The 26,766-nt window shown below is 34.4% G+C and overlaps 1 protein-coding gene across 3 annotated transcripts in view; it reads left to right on the top strand.

Moving 5' to 3' along the window:
• Positions 1-26,766, top strand: part of vdrb (vitamin D receptor b) — a 53,288-nt gene that overhangs the window by 8,258 nt on the left and 18,264 nt on the right. For all 3 annotated transcript variants that reach the window (XM_005166047.6, XM_073953090.1, NM_001159985.1), the window contains 3 exons: positions 20,814-20,958; positions 21,105-21,235; positions 25,383-25,567. In XM_005166047.6, coding sequence (XP_005166104.1) covers positions 20,816-20,958; positions 21,105-21,235; positions 25,383-25,567 — 459 coding nt within the window. In that variant the 5' untranslated portion in view covers positions 20,814-20,815. The remainder of the gene's footprint in view (positions 1-20,813; positions 20,959-21,104; positions 21,236-25,382; positions 25,568-26,766) is intronic.

The raw sequence follows: 26,766 nt of genomic DNA, 5'->3' as shown, positions 1-26,766 counted from the left end.
ATTATTATATTTAGTTACACTTTAGGGGCCAATTTTCACTATTAACCTGTTGCTTTCTTAGCATGCATGTTATTGAGTTAACGCTTATTAGTACTTATATACTACATATTCTGCATGTTCTTATTAGATATCTCTAATCCTATTCAATACCTAAAATAGCTAATTAGGAGTTTATTTACGCAAAAGTCATAGTTACTTGTTTGCTAATATTAAAAATTGAACCTTAAAATAAAATGACCATAAATTCTTTCCACATAATTAATGCTATTCAATCATTTGGGGAAATTTTAAATGCAGTATATTGAAGAAAACAAAAAATATTGCAATGTCACATTTTACCAATATCGTGCAGCCCTAGTTGTACAGAGAAACTCTGGCGGTGTTTCTATTTATTTCAAAATAAAGATTCAGTATAACTATTATTATTATTTTTTTTTTAAATTGATAAATTAAATTAACTATTAACATGATGGCAAACGAGCGTAAAAGAATTTGGAGAAATATATAAATCCCTTTGGGAGGAAATATGTTTCACATAGAGTACTACAAACTGCATACTAGACAAATATACGGACATAATGTAGGGCTGGCCAATATGGAAAAAAATTCAGTCTCGATAAATATTTTCCAAATTTAACAATTGACCGTTTATGTTTTGTTATAAGTTTAAGTATGTAGTATAATGGCATTATTGTGTAATCAGACACAGAAACTGTTAGGGCTTAAAACTAGAACTTCAAAAACAATTTTGTAATTAAATAACTTAATTCAAATAAAATTCTTATAACTGTATATATACCCTGACTTTTCCTAAATGTGTGTATAATTCTTTCTAACATTGTTATTTTAATTACAAAACACAAATGAGTTCTGAGGATTTTTACTTTAAATGGCCATAACGGTCAAAGTGACCTCATGCATTTCAGTGTCTAATACTTTTCCTCATGCCTTTGAATATGTGCGCCTCTGTTGCCTAGCAACTTTCTGCTAAACAAAAACATAACTTTCTGATAGCAAAAACATAAGTTTACTTCAGACTCGTCCTTCAAAATAAAACAAACATTTTCACTGTGGTGAAAAAAAGTCTATTCAATTCATCTTTATTTCTAAAGCACATTTACAATGTAGATTGTGTCAAAGCAGCTTAACATAGAAGTTCTAGTAAATTGAAACTGTCAGTCGATTTTTCAGAGTTAAAGTTAAGTTTAATTCAGTTCAGTGTGGTTTAAATTTCACTGCTGAAAAGCCAAACACTGAAGAGCAAATCCATCGATATAAAAGCATTGATGAAAAAACTTTGCTGTTTCACTTGACGGACAAAGTGAGGTATGCACTTCCAGGTAACTCATGCACATATATAGACTATATTTCTAATTGGCATGGCCCGGTGTAAGATTCTGACAGTATGATAACCTTGGATAAAATTATCACAATTTTATAGTATTGGGTTTACTTCTCTAAAATAGGTCGTTTTTAATTGTCTGGGTGAAAAACAACAATCTTTTTTCCCCTTTGAACACAATGTGTTTTATTTTAAGAAACATGTAAAATAGATATTTTTTATTTTAAACTTGTCATGCCAAATATTTAAAATAAATCATTGATTTCTGATCTTCATTAGTATCAAAAACACAGATTTATTTACAATTTGAGAAGGCATCTTTGGATATCTTTTTTTTTTCTTTGGATATAAATTAAGCAACTGCACTATTTGGCACTGTTTGGTGAAGAAGCAACTTGTTTTTGTTTTTTTTTGTTTTCTGTGTATAAGCGAGATGTTTGCTAAATCGTGGGCTGACCAGTAGCTTTTGATTTGGAGGGTCCTTTTGCTGGAGATACTGTTGCCCTAACAGAACTAAATTAAATAGGAAAAAAAAAAGCTTACACACCTTATGAACAGTATAACAATATTTTTGCCGTTTTAAAACCTTGACTTTTAAACCGGGGTAACCCTTGAAACCGGTTATATTGTCCCATGTCTAATTACTAAAAATATTTCTTTACCCTATTTTTTTAGGGTAATCAGTTCATAATATTTGTCAACAGACATTCAGAATTAAATTCTCAAATGTCCAATTGTTTGAATGAAAATATAATGTAACTGAAAATGAAATTCAGTCCAGTCTTCTATGAATGGTCGCTATGGTCATGCTGGTAGTTTCAGAATTCTCATACTTACTATGTTAATTAATGTTATTTTGCACTTCTCCATTTTTCTTTATTGTTTTCTCACTTTGTCTGTTTTCACACTTTTGTGGTATGTCTGTACTGTCTAAAATTGTACATTTGATTTGTCATAATTTTACAGCCCTATCCTGATAAGTAATGCTTAATACTGCGGAAGCTGCCGTCAGTATTTTTTGTATATTGTGACAGTTCCTTGAGTAACAAAATTTTATATGAGAAAACAGTGGGCGTGGCTGGGGTTTTTTTTCTGCAAGCTGATTGGATGTTGTAAAGTAGACTTTTCAGAAAGATCGGGAAAGGGGTTTGGATACAGTTTTTACAACCTTAAAACTTTACAACCTCCTCCTCCCCAACAGTGCATTTTGTTGTCAAAACTGACAGTTTGAATTGCGTAATTAAATATGTTAGCCACGTCCAATTCCTGAGAAATGCGTAATCTGACAGTTTTAACTGTAAACAAACAGGAAGTGCATTTTCAGATTTGAACTAAAGGTTAGAAGGGCGTACTATTATTTATTCTTAATGACATGCACAGGTGAAATGTTCACCTCAAAACTAGCAATGTGAGCTAACAAAACATATAGTTAGTTTTGGTTTCTTTGAGACTTGAAACACACTTGGGGATATGGCCCATGTAAGTGTAAGCAGGAAAAAATCACATTTGATTTCGATTTACTCGAATCAAATTCAGATCTTTACATGTGGAAATGTATCGGAAATGAATCGGATCTGTGCCCTCATGTCTGCATTGTAAGTAGCTAGTTCGAAGTTTCACCTGTCAGCGTGAGTCTCGCGTCATTAAAAACTATAGTGAATGACGTCAACTCTGTGATTCCTTTATTTCAGAACAGACTTCAACAGAGTCCCAATTCTTAAATTTCATACACAAGGACTAAAAAAAGCTTTTATATTGTCATGTAGCACAAGTATTATGGAGCCAGATCAATCTTGAAAATAATAGTTAATACAATAATACAATAGTAATACAAAATAAAATGTATACATGCACAGTACAATTCACATTTACAAAATCCAATGGGCTCCTTGCATGGCTAGAGTTTTATAGCCAATGATAAACTTCCAGTGAAAGTTTAATGTGATTATTTTTAATTTCACAAGGTTGTTTTTACAGCATCGATGTTGTAATGTAATTAAAATACATTCAGTTAAATAGACTTAAGCATTCATTTAGTTGTTAAAGCGTAAAATGTAATGAAAGACCATATAACCGCTAGTGCCGTCAGCAGGGCTGGAGAAAGCTAAACTGCCACTCTAGGCAAAGGACAATCACGCCGCCCTCAACCCGAAAGTGACCGGTTATCAAAGTGAAGACCGGGTGGTGAGGGAGGTGTGGCGGACATAATTGATGACGTGAGTGGTGAGGGAGATGTCGCGGACGCCACCCTCTCTATTCTGCTGCCACAGGCGGCCGCCTAGGTCGCCTCTATAGACGTGCCGGCCCTGGCCGTCAGTAGCAACAGGCTATTGCAGAAATTCCATTGAAAATACTGGAGTGAAAATAAGCAGTCATATTTTAAAGACATGGCGGGTGGAATGGAATTTAATGCAGAGCTTCTTGTCCAATCTGAGACCCACTTAATATTGTATATATAACAGGCAGTGAAGATTGCTGATTTTTGAAGAAATCAAACCTTTAATGCGACAATTTTGTAATGGAAAGACCGGAAGCCCTTGGGCTGCCTTGCTGAAAATATGTCTGTGTGCATATAGCCCATTTGTAAATTCTAAACACAATCCATAAACACAACAACCGATTCAAGAATTCACAAGTAAATATCAGAAATATTTTGACCAAATTAATTGGGTTTGTGTATTTTTGAATCGTTTGAATCTAGGAATTGGATTCATTATTTGTGTGCAATTCAATATTTCCCCCAAATTGCACAGCCCTATTTTCAACTGTTTTTAGTTTTTAGTTTGTTTGTTTTTTTACTGTGATGGGGATAGAATTTGATCAATATAAAAGATTTTAAGCTTACATCTTCATACAGGCTGTCCGTGGGTCTTAAAAATATTAAAAGTTACATATTAAAAGTTACAAATTCATAATGAGAAAATTAAGGCCCTTAAAATTTATTAAAAAGTTTTAATCGCGTTTTACAAGGTCTTAAATATTGTTTAAGCTTTGTCCAAAGTGTTTGACTCCAAAAAAAAAAAAAAGATATAAAAATATTAATTTTTTTTGACCCACGGGATTGGTTCAGGCCAGGTGTGTCCAGCCAAGCTTTTCCGTTCAGACGATGTCACATAATTTGCGACAAACATGGGAAGGTGATTTGACGCTGCCCACATGTAGCAAAACCCTCCGCTTGTTAAATCGTGATGTATGAAATACTGTTTCAGGGTACAAGCTGCTACTCATTTGAATTGAGTAAGTATTTGTTTACAGACACTTTTTATGTTTTGATCATGATTTTCGAAAGTATTACATCGCTTTGTAAACGTTTATTATTACCATTTGTAGTCTCCCCATAGAGTTTGATAGAGCTATTGGACTCGGAAGACGCTTCGCGTAACATCACACTTAACAAGCCGATATATCAAAACAAAATGGCAAAATGGGAAAATGTAAGTTTGCGTACTGATTGGAGCAAGGTTTGTTTCTTCTGAGCTTATCAGAGTTCTGTTGCATGGTTGTGCTCCATTGATTTATTTAACTGTTTATAAACAACTGTATATTAAGTTTAAGGTTTGATAGTGATTAGAACTTGAAGTGGTGATGAGGTCTTAAATATTCTGAGAAGGATTTTAAAAAAGGTATTAAAATTACCTTTAGGTTTTCTGCATATAGCCTGATATAGGTCCCTAACCGAGGGACTTTTTCACTCTCCCTTATGCTGTCTTGTAGGTCTTTTTTCTTTATTCTGGTGGAAATTACCGAATTTACATTTTTTGCTGACATATCCCTTTAAACAGTTTATGTTAAAATATTTTGGTTAAAGAAATTTGATGTTTACGTGCACGGATTGAATTTGGGTTTTCCCTGAAGTTGGTCAAATCTAGACCAGCTTGATTTAAATGCATAAAGCCTTAGTTTGTTTAGCATTAGCGTTAATGCAAATGCTGCCATGTGGTAAAGCGTCTTCAATAAACAATTACTTACACATTTACATATCTTCCACACCGTGCTGGAAACTGGACATTAGAGAAAGGATCCGTCCGAAAAATGACTTTACCATCTCCTTATTGAGTGTTGCTTGGCACGACTCTGAGTTTGTATTTGTGTGGTGTACTTGTGGAATTTTGTGTGTTGTGAGTGTGTGGCAGTGTTATAATCTGGCGGTGTGTTTCCAGTCAGGATCGTTTGAGGACAACAGCAGTTTCTGTGTGTTCTGGACCCGAACTGACCCAACTGGCTCTGCGCATTACACACACGCACACATTCCCTTGGCTTGTGTGTGTGTGTTTGTGTGGAGGAAGTGTGTAGGACAGTTTGTCTCAAAGTCTCTGTCTGTTTTTATGGTTTTTTATGGGGCTGCTGATCGTTCTTGCATTATAGCCGTCAAAGCCAGTTTTGCAGGGCCTCTCCAAAGCGCGAGAACATTTCTAGCGAGCTTTAGTATGTGCTGTTGCATGTGTTCCTGTGTTTTCCACATGGTCTCTATGCCAGGCCTGGCATTCCTGCTGCGTGAGTCTGTTTCTGTCTGTTGTCGTAGCTAATGAAGGTTTATGAAACCCTGACAGCATCTCTGTCCCGTCCGGCATACAGGCATATTCTCGCTTACCTCTGTTTACTTGCATTTATGACCTGCATGTGCCTAAATGTCACAACGGTTGCAAAGTCGAGCAGTGTTGTGTAGTTAGTATTTATTGCGAAGGAACCATAGTTACATGATGGTTGGAGAAGTATCACCATAGCTACATGTTATTCAGTTACTTTAGCATGAGCAATGTATGTTACACAATAACCACCACTGGCAGCATGGTATGGAATATGCTAATCTGTGGTTCTCCTCAACGACTTTGCTCTAGGTTTTTGTATGCGAGCTTAACATGTGCTTGCATTAGAAACTGCTGTCTTATATATGGGATAAATGAATGGATCATCCAAAAATACTTCATTTTTTTTTCTCATGGGGTTTTAAACGGTTTTGAGTTTCTTTTTTTATGTTAAACACATAACAATACAGTATATGTTGAAGAATATAATGGTTGCTGGTGCCCATCGATTTCCATAGTAGGTAACAAATGGGTGCCAGCAACCAGCATTTTATATATGAAATATGTTCTTTCCTGTTCAACAGAAGAAGGAATGAAGAAAGAGGTGTTATTAGCCAGTTTATATAGGGTTTGCAAACAGTCTATGTGGGGTACATTTAAACAAATTAAATTAATTATGTTTAACCTAATTTGTTTGTTTAATTCCAGTCCATATCAATTTTTTGCAACCACTTACCTTAAAAGTGCAGTAAGTTTGACACCCTGTGGTTGAACTAGGTAATGCACGCCTGGTTCAAAACGCACACAAGCTCAGGTTGCCAGATTAAAGACCCCAACAAAAGTGAGCCTGACTAATGGTTGATTTAAGGCTGATTTAAGCCATGTTCTAAATTATAGCAACGGCACGCCATAGAAGGAGTATTTTCCATATTAAAAGGAGTTTTTGCTTTTATTAACACCTGAAATTTATATTTTAGAAACTGCCTTTATTTCTTGCAGCTAAATGACGGAAAAGTGACAATAATTATCTAAGGTACACCTCATGTGCTTTATTTAGTGTTAAATGCTAATAATGTTAGTTTGATTGCCATTTTACATGACATTTATTGCCATATGCTGAAAACAGCAGCAGATAGTTCACCTCAGATCTTGAAAATAAAATAAACTGTTTGAAATTGAACTTCAGAACTGTGACGCAGTGTAAACTAACACATATCAGTGATTCAGCATGAGCATTTAATATTTTTAGAGGTATAGTATTTTTTATAAATTATCAACCTTAGCATTTTGTTGAGTGCAGTTAGTGCACTATTCTGTGCATTTTAATAGCTGTATTTAAATTTCTGTTGTGTTTCATCTGGTGCAAACTGCCAAACTGCTGTTGTTAGGTAACGAGGTTACAATGTAATCTGCTCGCCTGGGGCCTCATGTACGAAGACTTGCGTGGAAATCTTACTAAAACATTGCGTACGCACAAAGCTGTAAATGGATAGAAACACTGCGTACGCCGAATCTCACGCATATTCTTTTGTACATCTGAATGAACGTGAAACTGAGCGCAACATGCACGAGCACATAACCCCTCCCTGCCTCCTCCCCCGTATGAATATGCTAATGACTATGCTAATGGCAAAACCCAACGAAAAAGCAATGTCAAAAGCAAGCAAAAGAGAAACTTTGAACAGAATGTGAATTGGAGGTACTGCTTTCGGAGGTAGACCGGAGAAAAGCGGTGTTATTTGCAAGTTTGTTCTCTGGAATTAACAACAAAAGAAAAAAATAGAGTGGGAGAGTTTAGCTGATGCGGTTAACACAGTTGGGTCTGAATATCGCACTGAGTGCATTAAAAAAAAGAAATAGTGTGGTTTATATCTGTAAAATGTTGCAGTACTCTTAACAGTTTCAGTGGCGCTACTCGTTAGACGCATGTGATCATGAATTGATACGTTCGAGCATGAACTCGGCTCGAATCCAGCGTCTGATGAACTCTTTCTTGTTTTTTCCCCCCCGCTACATATCAGATTTTGCCAACTATTTATCACGAGAAAGACAAGTAGGAATCATCAATAAGTTCATATCAATAAGCATCATATTTTATTTGCACATTTATTGAATGGAAATGTTTCTGATTCACGCATGCAAATTCATCTTCAGATAGTGTCTTTATAGCAATGTGCGTGCAGTAGATCGCTCAGATTACATTGGGAAAACAGGCGACTGCTGCAAATTGTGCTTTAACGTTTAGCTAGTCAAATGTATGGTATGGAAACCTTATATACCTGCTGAACCCGTCTCATACAGCTGCCATTGCAAGGCTCAGACACTTTGTAGAGAGGAATTTAACACAACTGCCTCTAGGAGTCGCCAATGGAAACAAAACAGACACGCACAAAAAATGTGCGTACGCCTGCCAGAAAGCTGCCGTGAAGCTGCGCACATTCCCACATTCAGTTGTTAGTAAATCCAAACGTGAGCGATTCTGAGCGTGAAACCTGGCGTACGCAAAGTTTTTGTGCGTACGCAGCGTTGATACATGAGGCCCCTGATGTTTACATTCGCAATATTTATGTTATTCTATAATTAATAACCACTTCATGTGGAACTCTGAATCTGCATCTCATTTCGGGGCTGTAACTTTCCATTGGAGGTCTCATTTCAGTTACAGATCCACACTTTGAGAGCCTTCCTGACTGAAGGAATGAAATATGCAGTTTTCCACCAAGGCAACCCGAGGTGCTGAAATTTAATTGGCTAAAGTGGCAGTGTGTGTGTTAAAAGAACCAAAACAAAGACAGAAGTTCTGGCTCGTAACAGGCATTTTCAAAGCAAAATATTTGACTTTAGCTTTGTTTTTCTGATAAACAGCAATGTTCACTAGGCATGTTACTTAAATATCTGCAAACATATTATGATATTTTTATGCTTTAGAAGAGTCAGAAACTTACAGCACCGTTAAAAAAAATTATGAATCCAAAAAATCTTTTTCAGTCTACAAAACATGAATGTAAAATATCGTACAGACATTTTTATTTGGATTATTTTTAAAGGAGATCAACTCTTGGAATATAGTCAAATCACGATTCACTTTTGATCACATATAGCAGTTGTGCATGTTATTCTTCTCTGGTTTAGTCATACTGCCTGTACCTCATGTTCTTTTATATGATAAACAGGCCATTGCACTCACAACCAGGTCATCCCGAAGAAGGACAATCTTTCTCATACACCTTGGCCTACATTCTTGTTAGTGCTTAGTGATGCTTTGGTTCTCTCAATCATTAACTCGGTACAACCTTAAAGGGCATCAGGATCGTACATATAGTGAGGCCCGAGTCAAAGTGTCAGTCATGCCGTCTTCACATGTCTGACCCTAAAATATCCCAGGTGTTGTCAGATTTCCTAAGATGCTGTGTGGCATCGGATGAAATATTAACCTGAGCACCCAATTAAGACGCATTTAACATTTTCTGAAAGTCTCTTATCTGCCTTATGCTATGTCCACGTTGATAACAAGAGCCATATAGAGAGGCAAACGAAGAGTGGAGATGTGGCATGTGCACAGTCCAAAATTTCAACAAAACACACACTGCGCACACACGGTTAATGATTTTGGAGACTTGTGAAAGCAAGGACTAAATTTATCTTGCAATGCGCTTTTTCAGAAGAGAACAAAAATGTTGTGCTCGTGTTAGATTTTCTGGTAAATAGTGTTTTTAAATGAGTTTCCTGGGAACTGCCAAATGGATTCTTGTTTTTGCAGTGGAGTAAAAAATTAAAAAGGTAATTGTGACTTTTTACCTAAAAGCAGGGTTTCTTCTCAGAATCATGAGTTAATGTCTCACAGTTCTGACATTTTTGTTTCTCCCAATTATAATTTTAGTCTGAGTAAACATTAGTTGCAAGGTAAACTCAGTAAGTATTTTTTTGGTGAAAAGTAATAATTTAAACTTCCAGCAGTTTTTTTTTTTTTTGCACAATTTACACTTTAGGCCCACACTGAATTTTTTAGCCAGTCATTGACTACGATTACATGGTAACCAGTATTCCAATCATTGGCCTTAATCTGAATAAGATGATAATATGATAAGGTGTTTACATGAATTGCCTTTTGAATGTTCCTTTCATGATCCCATTTTACATGTTATGACGCACAGTTCGATTGATGCTATTGCATCACCACGCTATCCACATTTCCTCCGGACTTGCATGTAATTTCGGCAGTTTTGTATTTTTATTTTTCGACTAACTGCAGTTTTTTCTGTTTGACTTTGATTCAGAAACATTTAATTCATTTCCCCCCTGACAAACTGAGGTATTGGATGCGAGTATGAAGTAAAGACTGGTGAAAGAGTGTTGTTTTTAATAGAAATTGATACCGCACGGCGTATAAAAAAAGAAAATGAAAAAAAACTCAGCATTTCATCATGCGGGAGTCTGTGGTCTTTCGCTGACTCGATAGGTGCAGTGAAAAGTGTCAAACAGCAGTGTGTGTATAGACTATCCTGTCGCAAAATGCGGCAAAAATCCTACTCAACAATAATAGTTTAAGGCGTTCACATGTCTGAACTGCATTTTAAAACTGTGACTTAAATCAGCATACTCCACCTGTCTTAATTCAGTCTCTGTTTAGTTCGATTATGACCTTAATCAGATTAAATTAATCAAAAATCACTGTTTACATGGTAGACTCAAAGTATTTTCTTAATCGTTCCAGTTTTTAAGTTAATTTCAGTAATTATATTGACTAATATGAAAATGCTCATATGATTTATTTACAATACAGTTTGTAAAGTAATATTTTCAGTCTTTTAATAGATATATTATATGAGAGACTTGCTTTGTTTACCATATAAGTGGATCTAACTGGATTTGCATTGTAAACTTAATAAAATAAAAGTTAAAAAAGCATATTTTTCAAATTTTATTCGATACTCCCAAAATCATTCTGCATAAATCTGCAGATATTTTTAAACAAAATTCTGCACAGAAATGGCAAAAAATGTTAGCAGATTCTGTCTGGCCCTAGAACCCTGTCTCAATATTCAATATATCAACTTATAGTACAACACATGGAAGTAACCTCAAGTTTTGGTGATGTTTATAAATGCATAAAAAAAATGTTGGCAACAATTTAGCTGATTGCACATCTCTATTGCAGGTGTTAGTGTGGTGAAATACACTATAGTATTTACTTTAATGTGTTATATTATTTTTATTGTATTTTTATGTAAATTTCTTGATAATACAGAATTTCTGTTTTTTTGTAACCGGTTACTTTCAATAGGATGTTATCTGGCTTTATATAACAAGTGACATAAAATGGTTTTAAAATGACGATAATATAATTTAAATAAATGATAGATTTTTTTGCAATATTGTAACTGGCCTATTTATGACTCATTATTCTTACAGCTTTGATTTGCAACGTTGTATCTGGCACTTTTGAATTCTAACCCACAATTACTGCATATTAATGCATATTGCACAGTTCTGAAAAAAAGCGTTGTTTTTGGGTAAACTCTTAAAACAAGTGTTTGAGGAAAACGTCACGATTGCATGATTTAAATGCTGACTATTTACCCTTGCTCTAATTTTATTTCTCAATATTAAGTTAACATCTTTACTATTTACTGGTTTACATCAGAATTGCAAGTTTGCAGCCCCCATGCATGTTTTTACTTATGAACCTGCAATAGCAGATTTTCATCTCATTTCTAAGAAAGAAGTTTGAGTGGTGAGATCTAAACACGAGAAAGTGTATGACATACAATCAGACGTCTCAGAAATAAAGTCATAATTGTGAGATATTTATAACTTTGACGGGGAAATCAGACTGAATTTTGAGATAAAGCTTTTTATCAATTTAAATCTTGTGGCCACACAAATATGGTCTAAGCTCCCGTTTTTTTTTCTTCTAAAGTTAACTTAATTGTAGTTTATTGAATGTAACTTGGAGTATTTCTCATAATATTAGTTAATGAGGACTATATTGTGTAGAAAGTCTAATCAATCATACCTACAGTTCACTTCACCACGTCTACTTTATTATTTAACACATTTTTTTCCACAGGCTGTTGGGGAAATTAGGTGTAATGCAGCATAATGAAACTCAATGCCTTTTTTTCTTCTACCGATATATGAATGCTTGAGTAAGCTTGTATAAAGTAAAATGTCATTAGTTTTGCTGAATTAAATACCAGCTTCTTTTTCTTAAATAATCACAGACATGTTTAACAATTGTTTTTTAGTTACTTACTCGCAAGCTCAAATTTCACCTCACATACATTTATTTTTTTGTATCATTGTTTAATTATTAATTTCTATTTCGCATATTATATAATTTAGATTCAGTCTCTTTTTAAAGACATCTGAATATTGACAAGCAATCATTATCATCCGCGCGAAAGCCAAGAAAAACAACAACAGCGTCCATCTGCAGGTTACCTTCAAAAATATGCACATAAGTAGTGCCATGTTTATGGCCGACAGCCAGCTAAATCTTCACAAACGGGCATTGCAAATGTTTCACACATTTGGAATAGATGAATAAATGAACAGCCCAATTTAGATAAATGCATCATTATGTGCTGAAGTGTTTTGAAATGCTTTTATTGGTGTGAGTTTTCAGCGTGCATTAGAGTCATTTGAGAACTTTCTCTTGAAGAGGTCACGGCGTGAGGGCGTGCACCACAAAAAAAACACAAAAAAACCTGGTATTTCTGTAGCCGTATGAAGCTTTCAGCATATTTTCCAGCAGAGAGATCTTGTGTTCGGACAGAGGAGCCCACAAAAGCTTTTCTTTTTACCTCAAAGTAGGAATTTCCTCATAACTTACTGAGTGAAAACAGGAAAAACGTGACATCACCCTTAATGCTGAAGTGTGTTTATTTGCGTTTGCTCTGTTCCTGTTTGTACACATGGAGTGGTGATGACCTTTCGCATAGATCTCCTCTTTATTGCTGATCACTTTTATTATGACAGCGAGAGGGTTAATCTAGTGCTCTTATCGCGCGCACACATTTATTGTGACAATATTCTTATCACCTGATGCTTTTTAGCTGTTTGACTTGGCGTGTCACTTTGACCTCTGACTCATTTCGGCAAGGCTGTTGTTCAGTGCGGGCTGTAATGATTTAATGTTTGTGTGTGTGTGCTGACCTTGTTCTTTTTTTAAAAAAGAAGGCTTACGATGTATATATTGAAACTGACATCTGTTTGTTTTCATTTGTCTCCTACAACCGCTCCAGTTTAGCCCCTTCCTCGGTGGCGTAGCACTGATAGCTAATTAATATTCTCCTCAATCTCGTACGCTCTTTATCAATGCGCATACATTAGTGATGCTTATATAAGGAACGCAGTTTTTTTTCTTCTGTCATTCACTTTATGATACCGGTCTCAAGGCTTTAATCAGAATGATTTACTGTTCTATTAGGGGATTGTTAATTATTTAACACTTGCTGCATGAAGAACGTCACTTATGATTTGTGGCTTTGTTGTGTTGAAGAAATCGAGAATTTCCTTTTGCTTTGTTTGATTTGGATGTGGATGTGTTTTGAGGTCTGCTTAAAATACACCACCGGTCACAAGCTTTATTATTAAAGAAGTATTAAGATGTTTTGAAAGAAGTCTATTATGATTTGATCTAAATATGCAGCAAAGCCGTGATCTTATTACAGTTTAAAAGAGCTGTTTTCTATTACAATCTCTTCTAAATATAAGTTATTTTCGGGATGTTAAAGCAGGTTTTCAGCAGCCCTTAGTTTTTTCTTTTGAAATTCTTCTATTATGCTTATTTGTGGGTTTTTACACTGATAAAAAGCTTTCATTCATCCAGTTAAAAACATTTAGGGTAATGGTTTCTCATCTACATTTTATCACTTGACCCAATAAAAAAGAAGTAATTTGCCTTAAACAATATTTTCTATCTCCATGAGAACAATTTTATATAGCCTGCTACTAGTGGTGTAACGGATCACAAATCTCACGGTTTAGATCACACTATTTTTTTTTATGTCATGGATCGGACCATTGTTCAAGTGTATCTGTCTGCAGACTGGAAGATGGGGGCGTAAAATGAATGGGCGTACATGTAGTAAGTTAGAGGCGTAACTTGCAGTTATTGAGATCTCATTAAACCAGGCGAGATATCACAGCAAGATGGCGGAAATACTTACCAGAGAACATTTTCATCAATTGTTTTCGTGGGTTTTCGCCAAATTTATCCACAACCTATTCAGTTGATATATTATTTTATTCTTTCATTTAGCAACTACACCATGCAACTCCACTCGCTGACTTTGTCTGTTTTGTCATGACAGTTAGCCTACTCTGCGTTGCCCACTGTGGTTGCAAATAACAGTACAGTGGTGAGAGTGTCAAGTATGAAAGGCTCTGCAACTCGCGGCTGTAGGTTGATTACTATGATGGTTGGGTTTAGGGTTGTGGAAGGTGTAGACGTTAATAACAATGATTGGGTTTTGGTTTAAAGAAGGTAAAGATGTTAATAGCTGTGATGGTTGGGGTAGTTGTAAACATTAGTAACTATGATGGTTGTGTTTAGGTTTGGGGAAGGTGTAGACATTAGTAACGATGACGGTTGGGTTTAGGGTTGTGGTAGGTATAGACGTTAATGACTGTGATGGTTGGGTTTGTGTGTGGAATAGGTGTAGACGATGGTAACGATGATGGTTGGCTTTAAGGTTGTGGTAGGTATAGATGTTAATAGCTGTGATGGTTGGGGTAGTTATAACATTAGTAACTATGATAGTTGGGTTTAGGTGTGGAGTAGATGTAGACGTTAATAACGATGATGGTTGGGTTTAGGGTTGTGGTAGGTATAGACGTTAATAGCTATGATGGTTGGGTTTAGGTGTAGAGTAGGTGTAGACGTAAAAAAAAACTGATGTACAGCGCCATTTTGAGGACAACATAGTTTTGTCATGTTCTCATAACTTCAAGTTATGCCTCTAACGTACTACAAGTTACACCCCTAAGGCCCCTTTGTGTTACGCTCCTGTCTTGCAGTCCGCAGACAGACCCTACTTCTATTATTCAGATCACCAAAAAGGAAGGAGACAAATGTCATTTTCTTTCCATTTATACAAAACTATTACTGCCAAAACCATTAGTTTTACAAACAGAACTTTAAACCTGTCATTTTAATAAAAATAAAAGTCAAGAAAGAACCAGCTGAAAAAAAGCAAATATTCAATATGAAAAATGATCTTTGCTACTGTCGCTGATGGTGCTAAATATAGAAATTGAGCATCTTGTACAACAGATCATATTTATTTTTAATTCATGATTCAACAATTCACACATAAAACTTCATGTTTCATTATCTGTGGATCTTTTTGAAATACTATACAGTGACATCATTTTGATGGTTGTTTTTCACCACCCATTGGTTCCACATTCTAATTGCTACAACATTCACCTGCATCAATTTCCATTAAACTGTGATTTTAATCTTTACCATAAACATCAGTGTTTATATCTGAACTATAACCTGTTCTCCCAGTACTAAAACTGAAGTGTAAAAACTGAATCTTTCTCGATCAAAAGATTCGAGATTTGAATGCAGCACTTTAAAGGATTAATAAACATGCAAATCATTATCATCATCATGTTGCGCAGGTTTGAATTGAGATCACGATCTTTTAATGTTTAATTTTGCAGCTTTACACTGAATGCAATAATGCAGGCTAAACAAACAGTGACAGAAAACACCTTTAATTAGTAACCTAAGAAAGCATTTAGGTCCCGCCACAACTTTTTCCATCATCGTCATATTTTACAGGGAAACCAAAATGCTTTCATACACAAGATTTGAACGACACGGGAGGCGATCTCTCTGCAACTGTTAAATGTTGGATTAATTCACAAGTTCAAAAATGTTATTAATCCTTAGGTCCCGTGCGTTGCAAACTCAGGGTTGTGATCAATTATGATTTGTTACACCCCTACCTGCTACAAAACATATTTGTCTTGTTGAAGAAAGTCAATTAATTTAAATCCTATTTTGTTCTAAACAAGAAGATATAACTTTAATCAAAACAACAAACACAATGTTCATTCATCCAATAAAAAAAACTAGGGTTATGGTTTCACTTCTAAATTTGATCACTTAAGCCACAGGTGTCAAACTCAGTTCCAAAAGGGCCGCAACTCTGCACAGTTTAGTTCTAACCCTAATTAAACACACCTGATCAAACTAATTGAGTCCTTTAGGCTTGTTTGAAACCTACAGGTAAGTCTGTTGGAGCAGGGTTGGAACTAAACTGTGCAGGGCTTCGGCCCTTTTGGAACTGAGTTTGACACCCCTGAATTAAGCCAATGAAAAAAAACATTTGCCTTAATATTGTTTTAAGTCTAGGAAAGTACAAGGCATATTGAGCTTTTGTTTAATATACACATGCACTTAATATTTTACATTGGTCAAAAATAACAATTCTTAGTTAGGCTCTTAATCAAAAACATTTAAATTAGACTATGTTTTGAGGTTAAAATATCCTACTAGAAATATAAAACACGTAATATTAAACTGAAATGAGCGATACATTTTTAATTGGATGAAGTACTGCTTGATTTTTTTTTTTCATTGTATCAGTTCTTGTCGCTGCTCAATTATTAAAAATGGTTTTTAGTTTTATGGATGTTCAAAGCAGTTCCTGATGCTTAATCTTTTGATTTGTAATTTTCAAGAAGAATAGAGAGCTCAAAAGAGCAGCATTTATTCTTTGGGAACGTCATACTGTTACTCTTTGTCAAGACTGAAAAAAGCTTTACTTTTTTTCCTCACTCCAAACTTTGTAATGGTTTGCAATCTTGCAAAAGCAGCTCATACAGTTGGATGTTAAAAGGATCATGACCTAAAAAAATTCTTTATGCTTCTCTGACATTCACTGAAAATGGTAAACAATAAATTGAAAGTAATAGGCTATTTGTCCTGTTCTGGCTGCCCTCATCAGAATGCACTTGTTGAATTGTAGACTAGGTACTGTGTCTATTATGTACCCAAGTGGCACATTTACACAACCTGTTGTTTTGGCAGATGCTAACAAGAAAAGTTTTAATTCTGACACAGAAGGTGTTTCTCCAGCACAGTGACTAGACATGGGCCGGTGTAAGATTCTGACGGTATGATAACCATGGGTTAAAACATTGCGGTTTCATGTATTGTGATCACTCCTCTTAAATGTGTTCTTTTTAAATGTCTGAGTAAAAAACAACTTTATTTCCCCTTTAATCACAACACAGTTGAACGCAAAAGAAGATATTTTGAAGAATGTTAGAAACCTGTAACCAATGACTTCTATAGTATTAGTTTTTCCTACTATAGAAGTAAACATTTATAGAAGAAAACAAAGAAACTCGAATGTGTTTGTGACAAGTGAAGGTTGAGAAAAAAACTGAACTTTCATTTTTGTGTGAAGGATCCCTTCAAAAGGACGGTTGATTAAAAAAAAACAGAGGAAGTCAATTAAAAAAATAATTCACCCAAAAATGTTAATATATTAACCTCAAGTGGCTAATTTAAAAAAAAAAAAAAAAAACGGAATGTGTTTGACAAGTGAAGGTTGAGTGAAAACTGACAGAACTTTAATTTTTGGGTGAAAGATCCCTTCAAAAGGACAGTTGATTTAAAAATAAAACTAAGAAGGGTTACATGTTTTAACATTTTTTCAAAATAACTTATTTTCTGATCAAATGAGACAGAATTTTCGTTTGTGGGTGAACTATCCCTTTAAGATGTGTTTTTGTCAGTCCCACAATAAGTGGACAATGCCACGTTTGAGCTTATTGAGCATTTGACCTTTTGACCTCTTTCCAGAGGTAGTCGAAAACACATTCAACTGGTTTGCTTTCATAATCGCTCATGTGGCTGAATGGGTTCGAGCTGCCACTGCCGACTGACCTCATTCTTAAACATTATGGGATGTGGATGTGTTTGAAATGCTTTAGCTAGACAGGATTTAAACTTTGCTGTCTGAAATCGTAAGATTGATTTGAAGCTGAAGAAATGTAGAAAGAGCAATGTTCTAGCAGTCCTTATTCTAATAGAAACCCACAGTGCTGGTTTGCTGCAGAAATGAAAGCAGTGGCTCTTCATATCTTTTCCTGTCAGCTCTTTTTTCCTTCATATGTAAATTTTGTGGGTTTATTTCACAGTATTAGATTGAAATAGCACAAAATGCATGTATCTGGACATCCCAAATTAAGTTACGGAAGTAGTTGAATATGGACGACATAGTTGTAAGTGAGAAGTCACTCAAAAATGAAAAATTGCTCCCCCTCAAGTGCTTTCAAACCTTTATGAATTTCTTTATTTGTTGAACACAGGAGAAGATATTTTAAAGAAAGCTGGAAACCTGTAACCATTGACTTTTATAGTAGGAAAAACAAATACAATACTATTGAAATCAATGGTTACAGGTTTCCAGCAGTCTTCAAAATGTCATCTTTTGTGTTCGACAGAAGAAACTCAAAGTTTTAAAACCAGTAAAGGGTGCGTACATGACCAATAGGGCTGTGCGATTAATCGAAATCGAATTGCGATTTAAAACGTTGTGATTAGCTAATTGCAAGAAGCTGCGGTATGAAATGAATATATGTATTATTTTAATTCCCCCACCCAGAGCAAATGCGTGACTTCTGGCTGTGTGTGACAGTCTTACTAGCCAATTGAGTAGCACACTTTCATTCTGCCCAATCAGAATCATGCAACTATGCCCACTATAAAAACAAACAAACAAACAGAAAAGTGAAGACGAGTGGGATGATGGCACCTACTGCTTCATAAGCATTAACAGATTAATTAATATTAAAAAACAGCATGTCGGTAATATGGGAATACTTTGGTTTCACAGACACCAAACAAAAAGGTAATTTGTAAGAGCTGTCGCAGAATTGTTGCCAGCACCAGGAAATACAACAACCAGCACTTAAAAAAGCACCACAGGTGGCTATATGAGGAGCGTCTTGCTAAAAAGTCAACGAAAGTTTTGCCAGAGACACTTAATCTAGTAGCAAGCAACAGCAATGTACAATTTGTAGTTGTGTGCGGCTGTTATACCATATGAAAACACATCACAAAGGCACCAGGAGATAATTAACGCCATAACTCACAACCTTGCTAAAGACATGGTGCCTTTTAATACAGCGACCAAAGAGGGACTGAAAACCCCCTTCAGGAGTTATACACTTCCATCTCACACATATTTTAGCCATTTTGCAGTGCTACAGCTGTGCGTTGAATGTTGTGATATTTTGTGTAGCATCTGTGATAGTTATTTTGTTTTTAGACAATATAAGCTACAGAAAAGCTCTTATCAGCCATGTTTGTTTGCTGAGTGTTCTGTATTTTTATAGTTCTTACTTTTTTGTTACTATATTAGAGTTGAACTTATGGTCACTTTATTTGTGCTTATTGTTTGCTCTAGAGAAAAAATATAATGTTTCATTTCTGAATATTTAAAAACAAGTTTATAAAATCTTTTCAGTTTCTTTTTTGTAACTAACACTCACTTCATTTTAGCAGTAAGAAACAGATACAGATTATTGAGCTGAAGCTTAATTACAAAATTAAATTGCAAATCAAATCCAAATCACAATGTCAAAAAAAAAGCGCAATTGGATGTTTTCCCCAAATCAAACAGCCCTAATAACTGATTATTTTTTTATTTTATTTTTTACTTATTTTATTTTGATGATGAACTCACTTTACTACCAATTGTTAACATGTTATAATAACAACTCATGATAGAATAATATTTACATGAGCAATATCACACGAGTAGCAGTGCGATATGACTTTATATCAGCAGTGGTGGAAGGCGTGCGTTGGTTTGAGGCCGCAGGTCGAGTTCCTTAGTGTCCCACCAGTGCTGTTATACAGACACATTGCTCTGCTACAAGTGTGATATTGCTTTCATAACACTTCGATGACATAATCGTCTGTGTAAAAAAGAAATTTAAACATGGAGAGTCTAAAAACCCCTTTTTTTATGAGGAACTACTTTCTTCCATCACTCATTCACATATGCAGCTGACTGTCAGAACAGCAGAAACCCTTGCTACTCCACAAATGTCACATTAGAGCTAGTATTTGAATGATTCTCTAGCGTAATGTCTAAAGTGATGACAAAACAAGTAATTTTTGCTCCCATTTTAAGATTATAGGGCTGAACAGCATGAAAAGCCATCAATCTACAGAGATTTTCCTGTATTTGTTTCGCAGTCAGGATTTCATACGAAAAAGCCAAGTCAAAGCAAATTTCTACCAGATTACTACGGTACAAACACAGCACTACAACATCCAAAGGAGAGAGAGATCAACTTAGAATGACACTGACCTGTTTTATAATGATTTATTCAGCTGTAGTTTGAAATTTAAGTTGAGAAATAGCTGAATTTTTCTCTTTTGAGGGATTATTATGCGGTCTCTGTCGCTATCTTGTGGGGAAATATTAACCATCATGTTCTTTGGTCTGCTCAAACAGGCTGATGGCAGCCGATGCTCTGTCTCTCCAAAATTATAAATATTTAAAATAGGCACTGTCTGCATGGTTGCAATCTAAACAATGACATTCTCGACTAAAAAGCCTCAGTACATTATGTTGTCCAACAGCTGTTATATTTGTCAAGCTGTAGAGTGTCCTCTGCTTGTATCCGTATGTGGACGGAATAATACACAAGGGTGAAGAGGCTGTACGAGTGCTGTTTTTTTGCAGTATATCGTACAGCTGTTAGCCAATCAGATTCAAGAACCAGACAGAACTGTTGTATAAATTTAAATATTTGATCTATGCAGTCTCGAAACATTTAAAAATATAAAGCAGCTATATTCATTGCAGTCTTTTAATATGTATGTCGTCTTCTAGTCATCATTATTAAATGCTCAACTCTGTGTTTATGACTGTGTCTCCTCTTCCCTCGTCTGCTAGTGATGGAGTCAGCTGTCAGTACATCCACTCAAGTGCCAGATGAGTTCGACCGGAACGTTCCACGCATCTGTGGTGTGTGTGGAGACAAAGCTACTGGTTTTCACTTTAATGCCATGACCTGTGAGGGCTGCAAAGGCTTCTTCAGGTAAACGTGCACACACTTTTTCTCGTGCAATTTGGAATTCACACATTTGCACCAATGCTCATTAAGAAACACATTAACACATATAAGGTGTTAGCAGTGTGTGATACTGCCACTCTATTAATAGTGTATGTATGTGTGTTCATTAGGCGCAGTATGAAGCGGAAGGCCAGTTTTACCTGTCCTTTTAATGGAAGCTGCACCATCACTAAAGATAACCGTCGCCACTGCCAGGCCTGCAGACTCAAGCGTTGCCTAGATATTGGCATGATGAAAGAGTGTGAGTTACTTGCCAACATGACACATCTTGGAACACTGAACACAGGGAGCCAAGATATTCTTTGTTATTTTACGCTATAATTATAGTATAGATTTGAGTTAACCTGGAGTCTCAGTGGGTCATTTTTAATGGTCTTAAAGGGATAGTTCACCCCAAAAAAAGAATCATTTAATAATAAATAATGAATCATGTTCCAGACTTGGTGGACTTTCTTTCTTCTGTTGAATTTGAAGAAAGCTGGGAAATGTAATCATTGAAATCTATAGTAGTAGTTTGTACTATTATGGAAGTCAATGGTTACAGGTTTTCAGCTTCCTTGAAAATATATATTTTTAGCATTCAACAGAAGAAAGAAACCTATAATGGTTTGGAACCCCTTGAGGGTGAGATTACATATTCATTTTTGTGTGAAGGATCCCTTTATCCTCCTTTATGATCTCCTCCTTGTTGAACCCTACAAAGATATTTTGAAGAATGTTAGAAACTTGTAACCATTGACTTCCATAGTAGGAAAATCTTATACTATGGAAGTCAATGGTTACAGGTTTTCAACATATTTAAAAATATCTTTGTTTTGTGTTAAGTAGAAAAAGGGAAACTGGAATGTGTTTGTGACAAGTGAAGGTTGAGTAAAAAGTGATAGAATTTTCGTTTTTGGGTTAACTATCCCTTCATAAGGGGAGTTGATTTAAAACATTGTGAGGGATTAAATAAATTAAACAAATCACCCCAAAATTGTAATATACTTAATCTCAAGTGGTTTCATGCCTTTATAAGTTTCCTCTTTGTTGAACACTAAAGAAGATATTTTTAAGAATGTTAGAAACCTGTAACCATTGACTTCTATAGTACAAATTTTTTCTCCTATGGAAGTCAATGGTTACAGGTTTTCAACATTTTTCAAAATATCTTTTTTCGTGTTAAGCAGAAAGAGGAAACTTGAATGTGTTTGTGACAAGTGAAGGATGAGTAAAAACAGAATTTTAATTTTAAGGGGAGCTATCACTTTAGCAGGAGAGTTGATTTAAAAAAAACATAGAGGGAGTAAATAAACAAAAATTGTTCAACCAAAAATGTTAGTTTATGCTCAGCCCCAAGTGACTCGTCTTTCTGTTGAATGCAAAAGAAGATATTTTGAAGAATGTTAGAAACCGGTAACCATTGTCTTCCATAGTAAGATAAACAAATACTATGGAAGTCAAGGGTTACAGGTTTTCAACAGTTTTCAAAATAACTTATTTGTGTTATACAAAACAAGAAACTGGAATTTGTTTTTGACAAGTGAAGGTTGAGTAAGAATGACAGAACTTTAATTTTTGGCTGAACAATCTCTTCAAAAGGAGAGTTGATAAAAAATAAATGAGAGGGAGTAAATAAAAAAATTGTTCACACCAAAAATGTTAATATGCTCACCCTCAAATGGTTTCCTACCTTTATGAGTTTCCTCTTTCTGTTAAACACAAAATAAGGTATTTTGAAGAATGTTAGAAATCTTTAACCATTGTCTTGTATAATAGGAAAAATGAATACTATGTCAAATTACTTTTTTCGTGTTAAGCAGAAAGAGGAAACTGGAATGTGTTTGACAAATGATAGAATTGAGTAAAGGTTGTGTAAAAAAAATCAGAACTTTCATTTTGGCTGAACTATCCTTTCTAAAGGAGAGTTGATTAAAAAAAATGGAGAGGGAGTAAATAAAAAAATAATTCACGAAAAGATTTTAATATGCTCACCCTTAAGTGGATTCATACCATCATGAGTTTCCTCTTTGTTGAACACAAAAGAAGATATTCTGAAGAATGTTAGAAACCTGTAACCATTGACTTCCATAGTGAGATAAACAAATACTATGGAAGTCAATGATTACAGGTTTTCATTGTGTTCCAAAATAACTTATTTTCTGTTCAACAACAAAAAGAAGCTGATTTGTTTGTGACGAGTGTAGGTTTTGTACAAATCTACACTTTTCAGTTTTAGGTGAGCTACACCTTTAATGGCAAATTATGGATCTGGTGTTTGTAAGTCTCTTCCAAACAAAAGGGAGTAATATGATCCTTTCACTAAAGTTAAATAAAGGCTATTAGCAAAGTGATACTTTGTATAAGGAAGTAGTTGTGGTATTTGTGAGCAAACAATCCTACGTGGCGTTTTGTTTGCTAGTCATTTTGAAAGTGAAAGGTACTTCAATTGTGCGCTTCTAAACAGTCACTTCCCAGCAAGCATTTTTGTGTTTAATAAATGTCTAAACATAGACGTCTTGGTTAAACCAAGGCTAAATTTGGGCCGTCAGTGAAAATCTAATAGACTTTTAACAATATGCCAAAAATAACCCAGTCATCAATTAGACAGGAATGAATGACTGCACATGTGATAATCTATTTTTGGATTATTGTTCAACGTCTATTAAATTTTCTATGTTAAACACAAATTAGCTTGGTGGCTTGTTTTGAAGAGATTTCAGTACAAAGTATTGTTTGTATGTTGTCAATTTTAAAAACAATCATCACTCGCAGAGAGATAAGATAAAATTAATAAAAGTTATATGGAGGCAATATTTGATACCAATGTTTTATTTACCCCATCAATCGTAATATAACAGCTATAAACTTTAATGTTGGAACTATGTGCTTAAGGTCGCAGTGTGATTAAAAATAAACTGCTGCTAGTGTTTGTTCTTCTCATTTAGGACATGTTTTCAAATTGAGAGATGCTGATTCATTTAGAGAGATTAAAAAATTACTAACAATAGTTTGTTATTCCAGTAAGTTTAGTTATTATAGTATATATACAGTTGAAGTCAGAATTATTAGCCCCCTTTTGATATTTTTTTTCTTTTTTAAATATTTCCCAAATGATGTTTGACAGAGCAAGGAAATTTTCACAGTATGTCTGATAATATCTTTTCTTCTAGAAAAAGTCTTATTTGTTTTATTTAGGCATGAATAAAAGCAGTTTTGAATTTTTTTAAAAACAATTTTTGGGACAAAATTATTAGCCCCTTTAAGCTATTTTTTTTTGACAGTCTACAGAACAAACCATTGTTATAGAATAACTTGCCTAATTACCCTAACCTGCCTAGTTCACCCTATTAACATAGGTAAGCCTTTAAATGTCACTTTAAGCTGTATAGAAGTGTCTTGAAAAATATTATTAGAAATAGGTTTTTAAAACTATTATGCTTAGAAATGTGCTGAAACAATCTTCCGTCCATTTAACAGAAATTGGGGAAAAAAATAAACAGGGGCGCTAATAATTCAGGGGGGCTTATAATTCTGACTTCAACTGTATATATGTATTTATTGTTTATTTTTATTTATTTATTTTATTTATTATTTTGTTTTTTATTTGTTATTTTTTTATAATCTATAATTTATTTTTATTTATTTATTAATTTATCCTTATTAATTAAAAAATATTTATTCATTTTTATTACTTATGTATTTTATTAATTTTATTAATTTTATTTAACAATTTTTACTTTTAATTTTTTCATTTATGATTTATTTTTATTTATTCATTTATACATTTTATTTATTATATATTTTTATAATTTTATTATTTGTATTTGTTTATCCATTCATACTATTTATAAATTTTTATATATTTAAATTTTTATTTATTAATTTTTATTATTTATTTTAATTTATTTATTCATTTTATTTAAACTTTTTTATTTATGATTTATTTTAATTTATTTATTAATTTTAGTTATTATTATTTTTTATTTAATTATGTATTATTTATTAGTTTTTATTTAATTTATTATAAAAATGTTTTATGTACTTTTTTATTATTTGTACTTATTTTTTATTTTTTATATTTTTCATTTATTTATTTTTATATCTATCTATCTATCTATCTATCTATCTATCTATCTATCTATCTATCTATCTATCTATCTATCTATCTATCTATCTATCTATCATCTATCTATCTATCTATCTATCTATCTATCTATCTATCTATCTATCTATCTATCATCTTCAAGTAAATCAGTCACTATTTGCTACTATCTAAATCATGATTAAATATGTTTTAACTTGTGAACACGGAAATGTACAGTTTTTTTGTATCTCAGTCTATATTTTGCTGTATTCAGTTAGCTACAAAAGGATATTAATTATACTCGTTTGTGTTTTTTCTTCAGTTATATTGACAGATGAGGAAGTTCAGAGAAAGAAGGAGCTGATTCAAAGAAGGAAGGATGAGGAGGCTCACAGGGAGGCGCAGAAGCCCCGGCTTTCAGATGAGCAGCGCAACATCATTGACACACTGGTGGACGCGCATCATAAAACATACGACGATTCCTACTCTGACTTTTCACGCTTCAGAGTAAATAGTCTTATTTTCCTTTTCTGAGTAGCATCCTCTCGCTTTTAGGCACTTTTAAGATCAGATTTTATAGTGGCCATAGTGAGTTTTGGGGCAATTAAGTTTTCATTAGATGCAAATTATCAAATTGAGTGGCATTTGCAAACAAATCATTCTTAGAATGACCTTTTCTCTGCCGGTAAATTTCTTTCTTGGTTTGTTTTAAAATAAAAATAAAAAACTTCTTGCAGATCTATGAGGAACTTATTATTAACATTGTGCACTGACAATCAGTAAGTGTCTAGATACACTTTGCCTCAGTTTACAATTTTTATAATTTAACAAAACCAAACCATTTCTTTTTTTTTCCTGACCAGATGTGTGTGACAGGTCTGTGTGAACAGTCAAATTGGGGTGATGTAAACACAATAAGTCTCTTTTTTTTTACTTCCTAATGTTAAAATAGGATCCAAATCTCTCCTATTTTGATGCCCACCACAACATGAAGTAGGAGTGCGGTTTTCCCCGCCCACCAAATTGATTGACAGTATGAACATGTTTCCATAGTAACATGTGCAATCATATCAACATGACAGAACTTGCGCAAAACAACCAGGATTAAAAGATCTGTTTGGGTTGCTGTGATCATCAATCATGTGATCAGCGCGTTCTGTGTGTGTGTGGGTGCGTGAACTTTGTAACGACATTGTATGTGACTCATCGTTGCAACTCCACAACAAATACATCAAATAATCATTGGGACAGTTCTTACTGTAGTATTTCTCACAAAAGTTACATGAGATCTGCTTCCTTCATGTCTGTCACTGTGCTGTTTATCTGACACCGCCAAGGTGGAGATTGAGGCACACTCTGACAGACACGTAGAACTAGCATTAAAGGCACAGGCAACAAAAACAGCTACATTGTATTCAGAGCAGAAAATCTAATATTCTGAAAGGTATAATAAATAAACTGATTGGTGTCTTGAGCTGAAGCTTTACATACAATTTCTGGAGACACAAAAGACTTATCTTAAATCTTGAAAAAGGGGTAAGAAAAGGTGGTAAAGATGGTGTGCCGCCTTTATTAATGATGGCGTTCGCCACTTTACGAACGGATTGGGAAAAACTGCATGTAAAAATGTGTTCTATGTCTTCATCGTGTCGATGCACGATGCCAACAGTCGGTCAGCGAGTAAAAAAATACAATGGATAAAATAC

The sequence above is a fragment of the Danio rerio genome, chromosome 6 (assembly GCF_049306965.1).
Source record: "Danio rerio strain Tuebingen ecotype United States chromosome 6, GRCz12tu, whole genome shotgun sequence".
Lineage (NCBI taxonomy): Eukaryota > Metazoa > Chordata > Actinopteri > Cypriniformes > Danionidae > Danio > Danio rerio.
The sequence above is the reverse complement of the archived record's forward strand: the minus strand, read 5'-3'. Positions and strand labels throughout refer to the sequence as shown.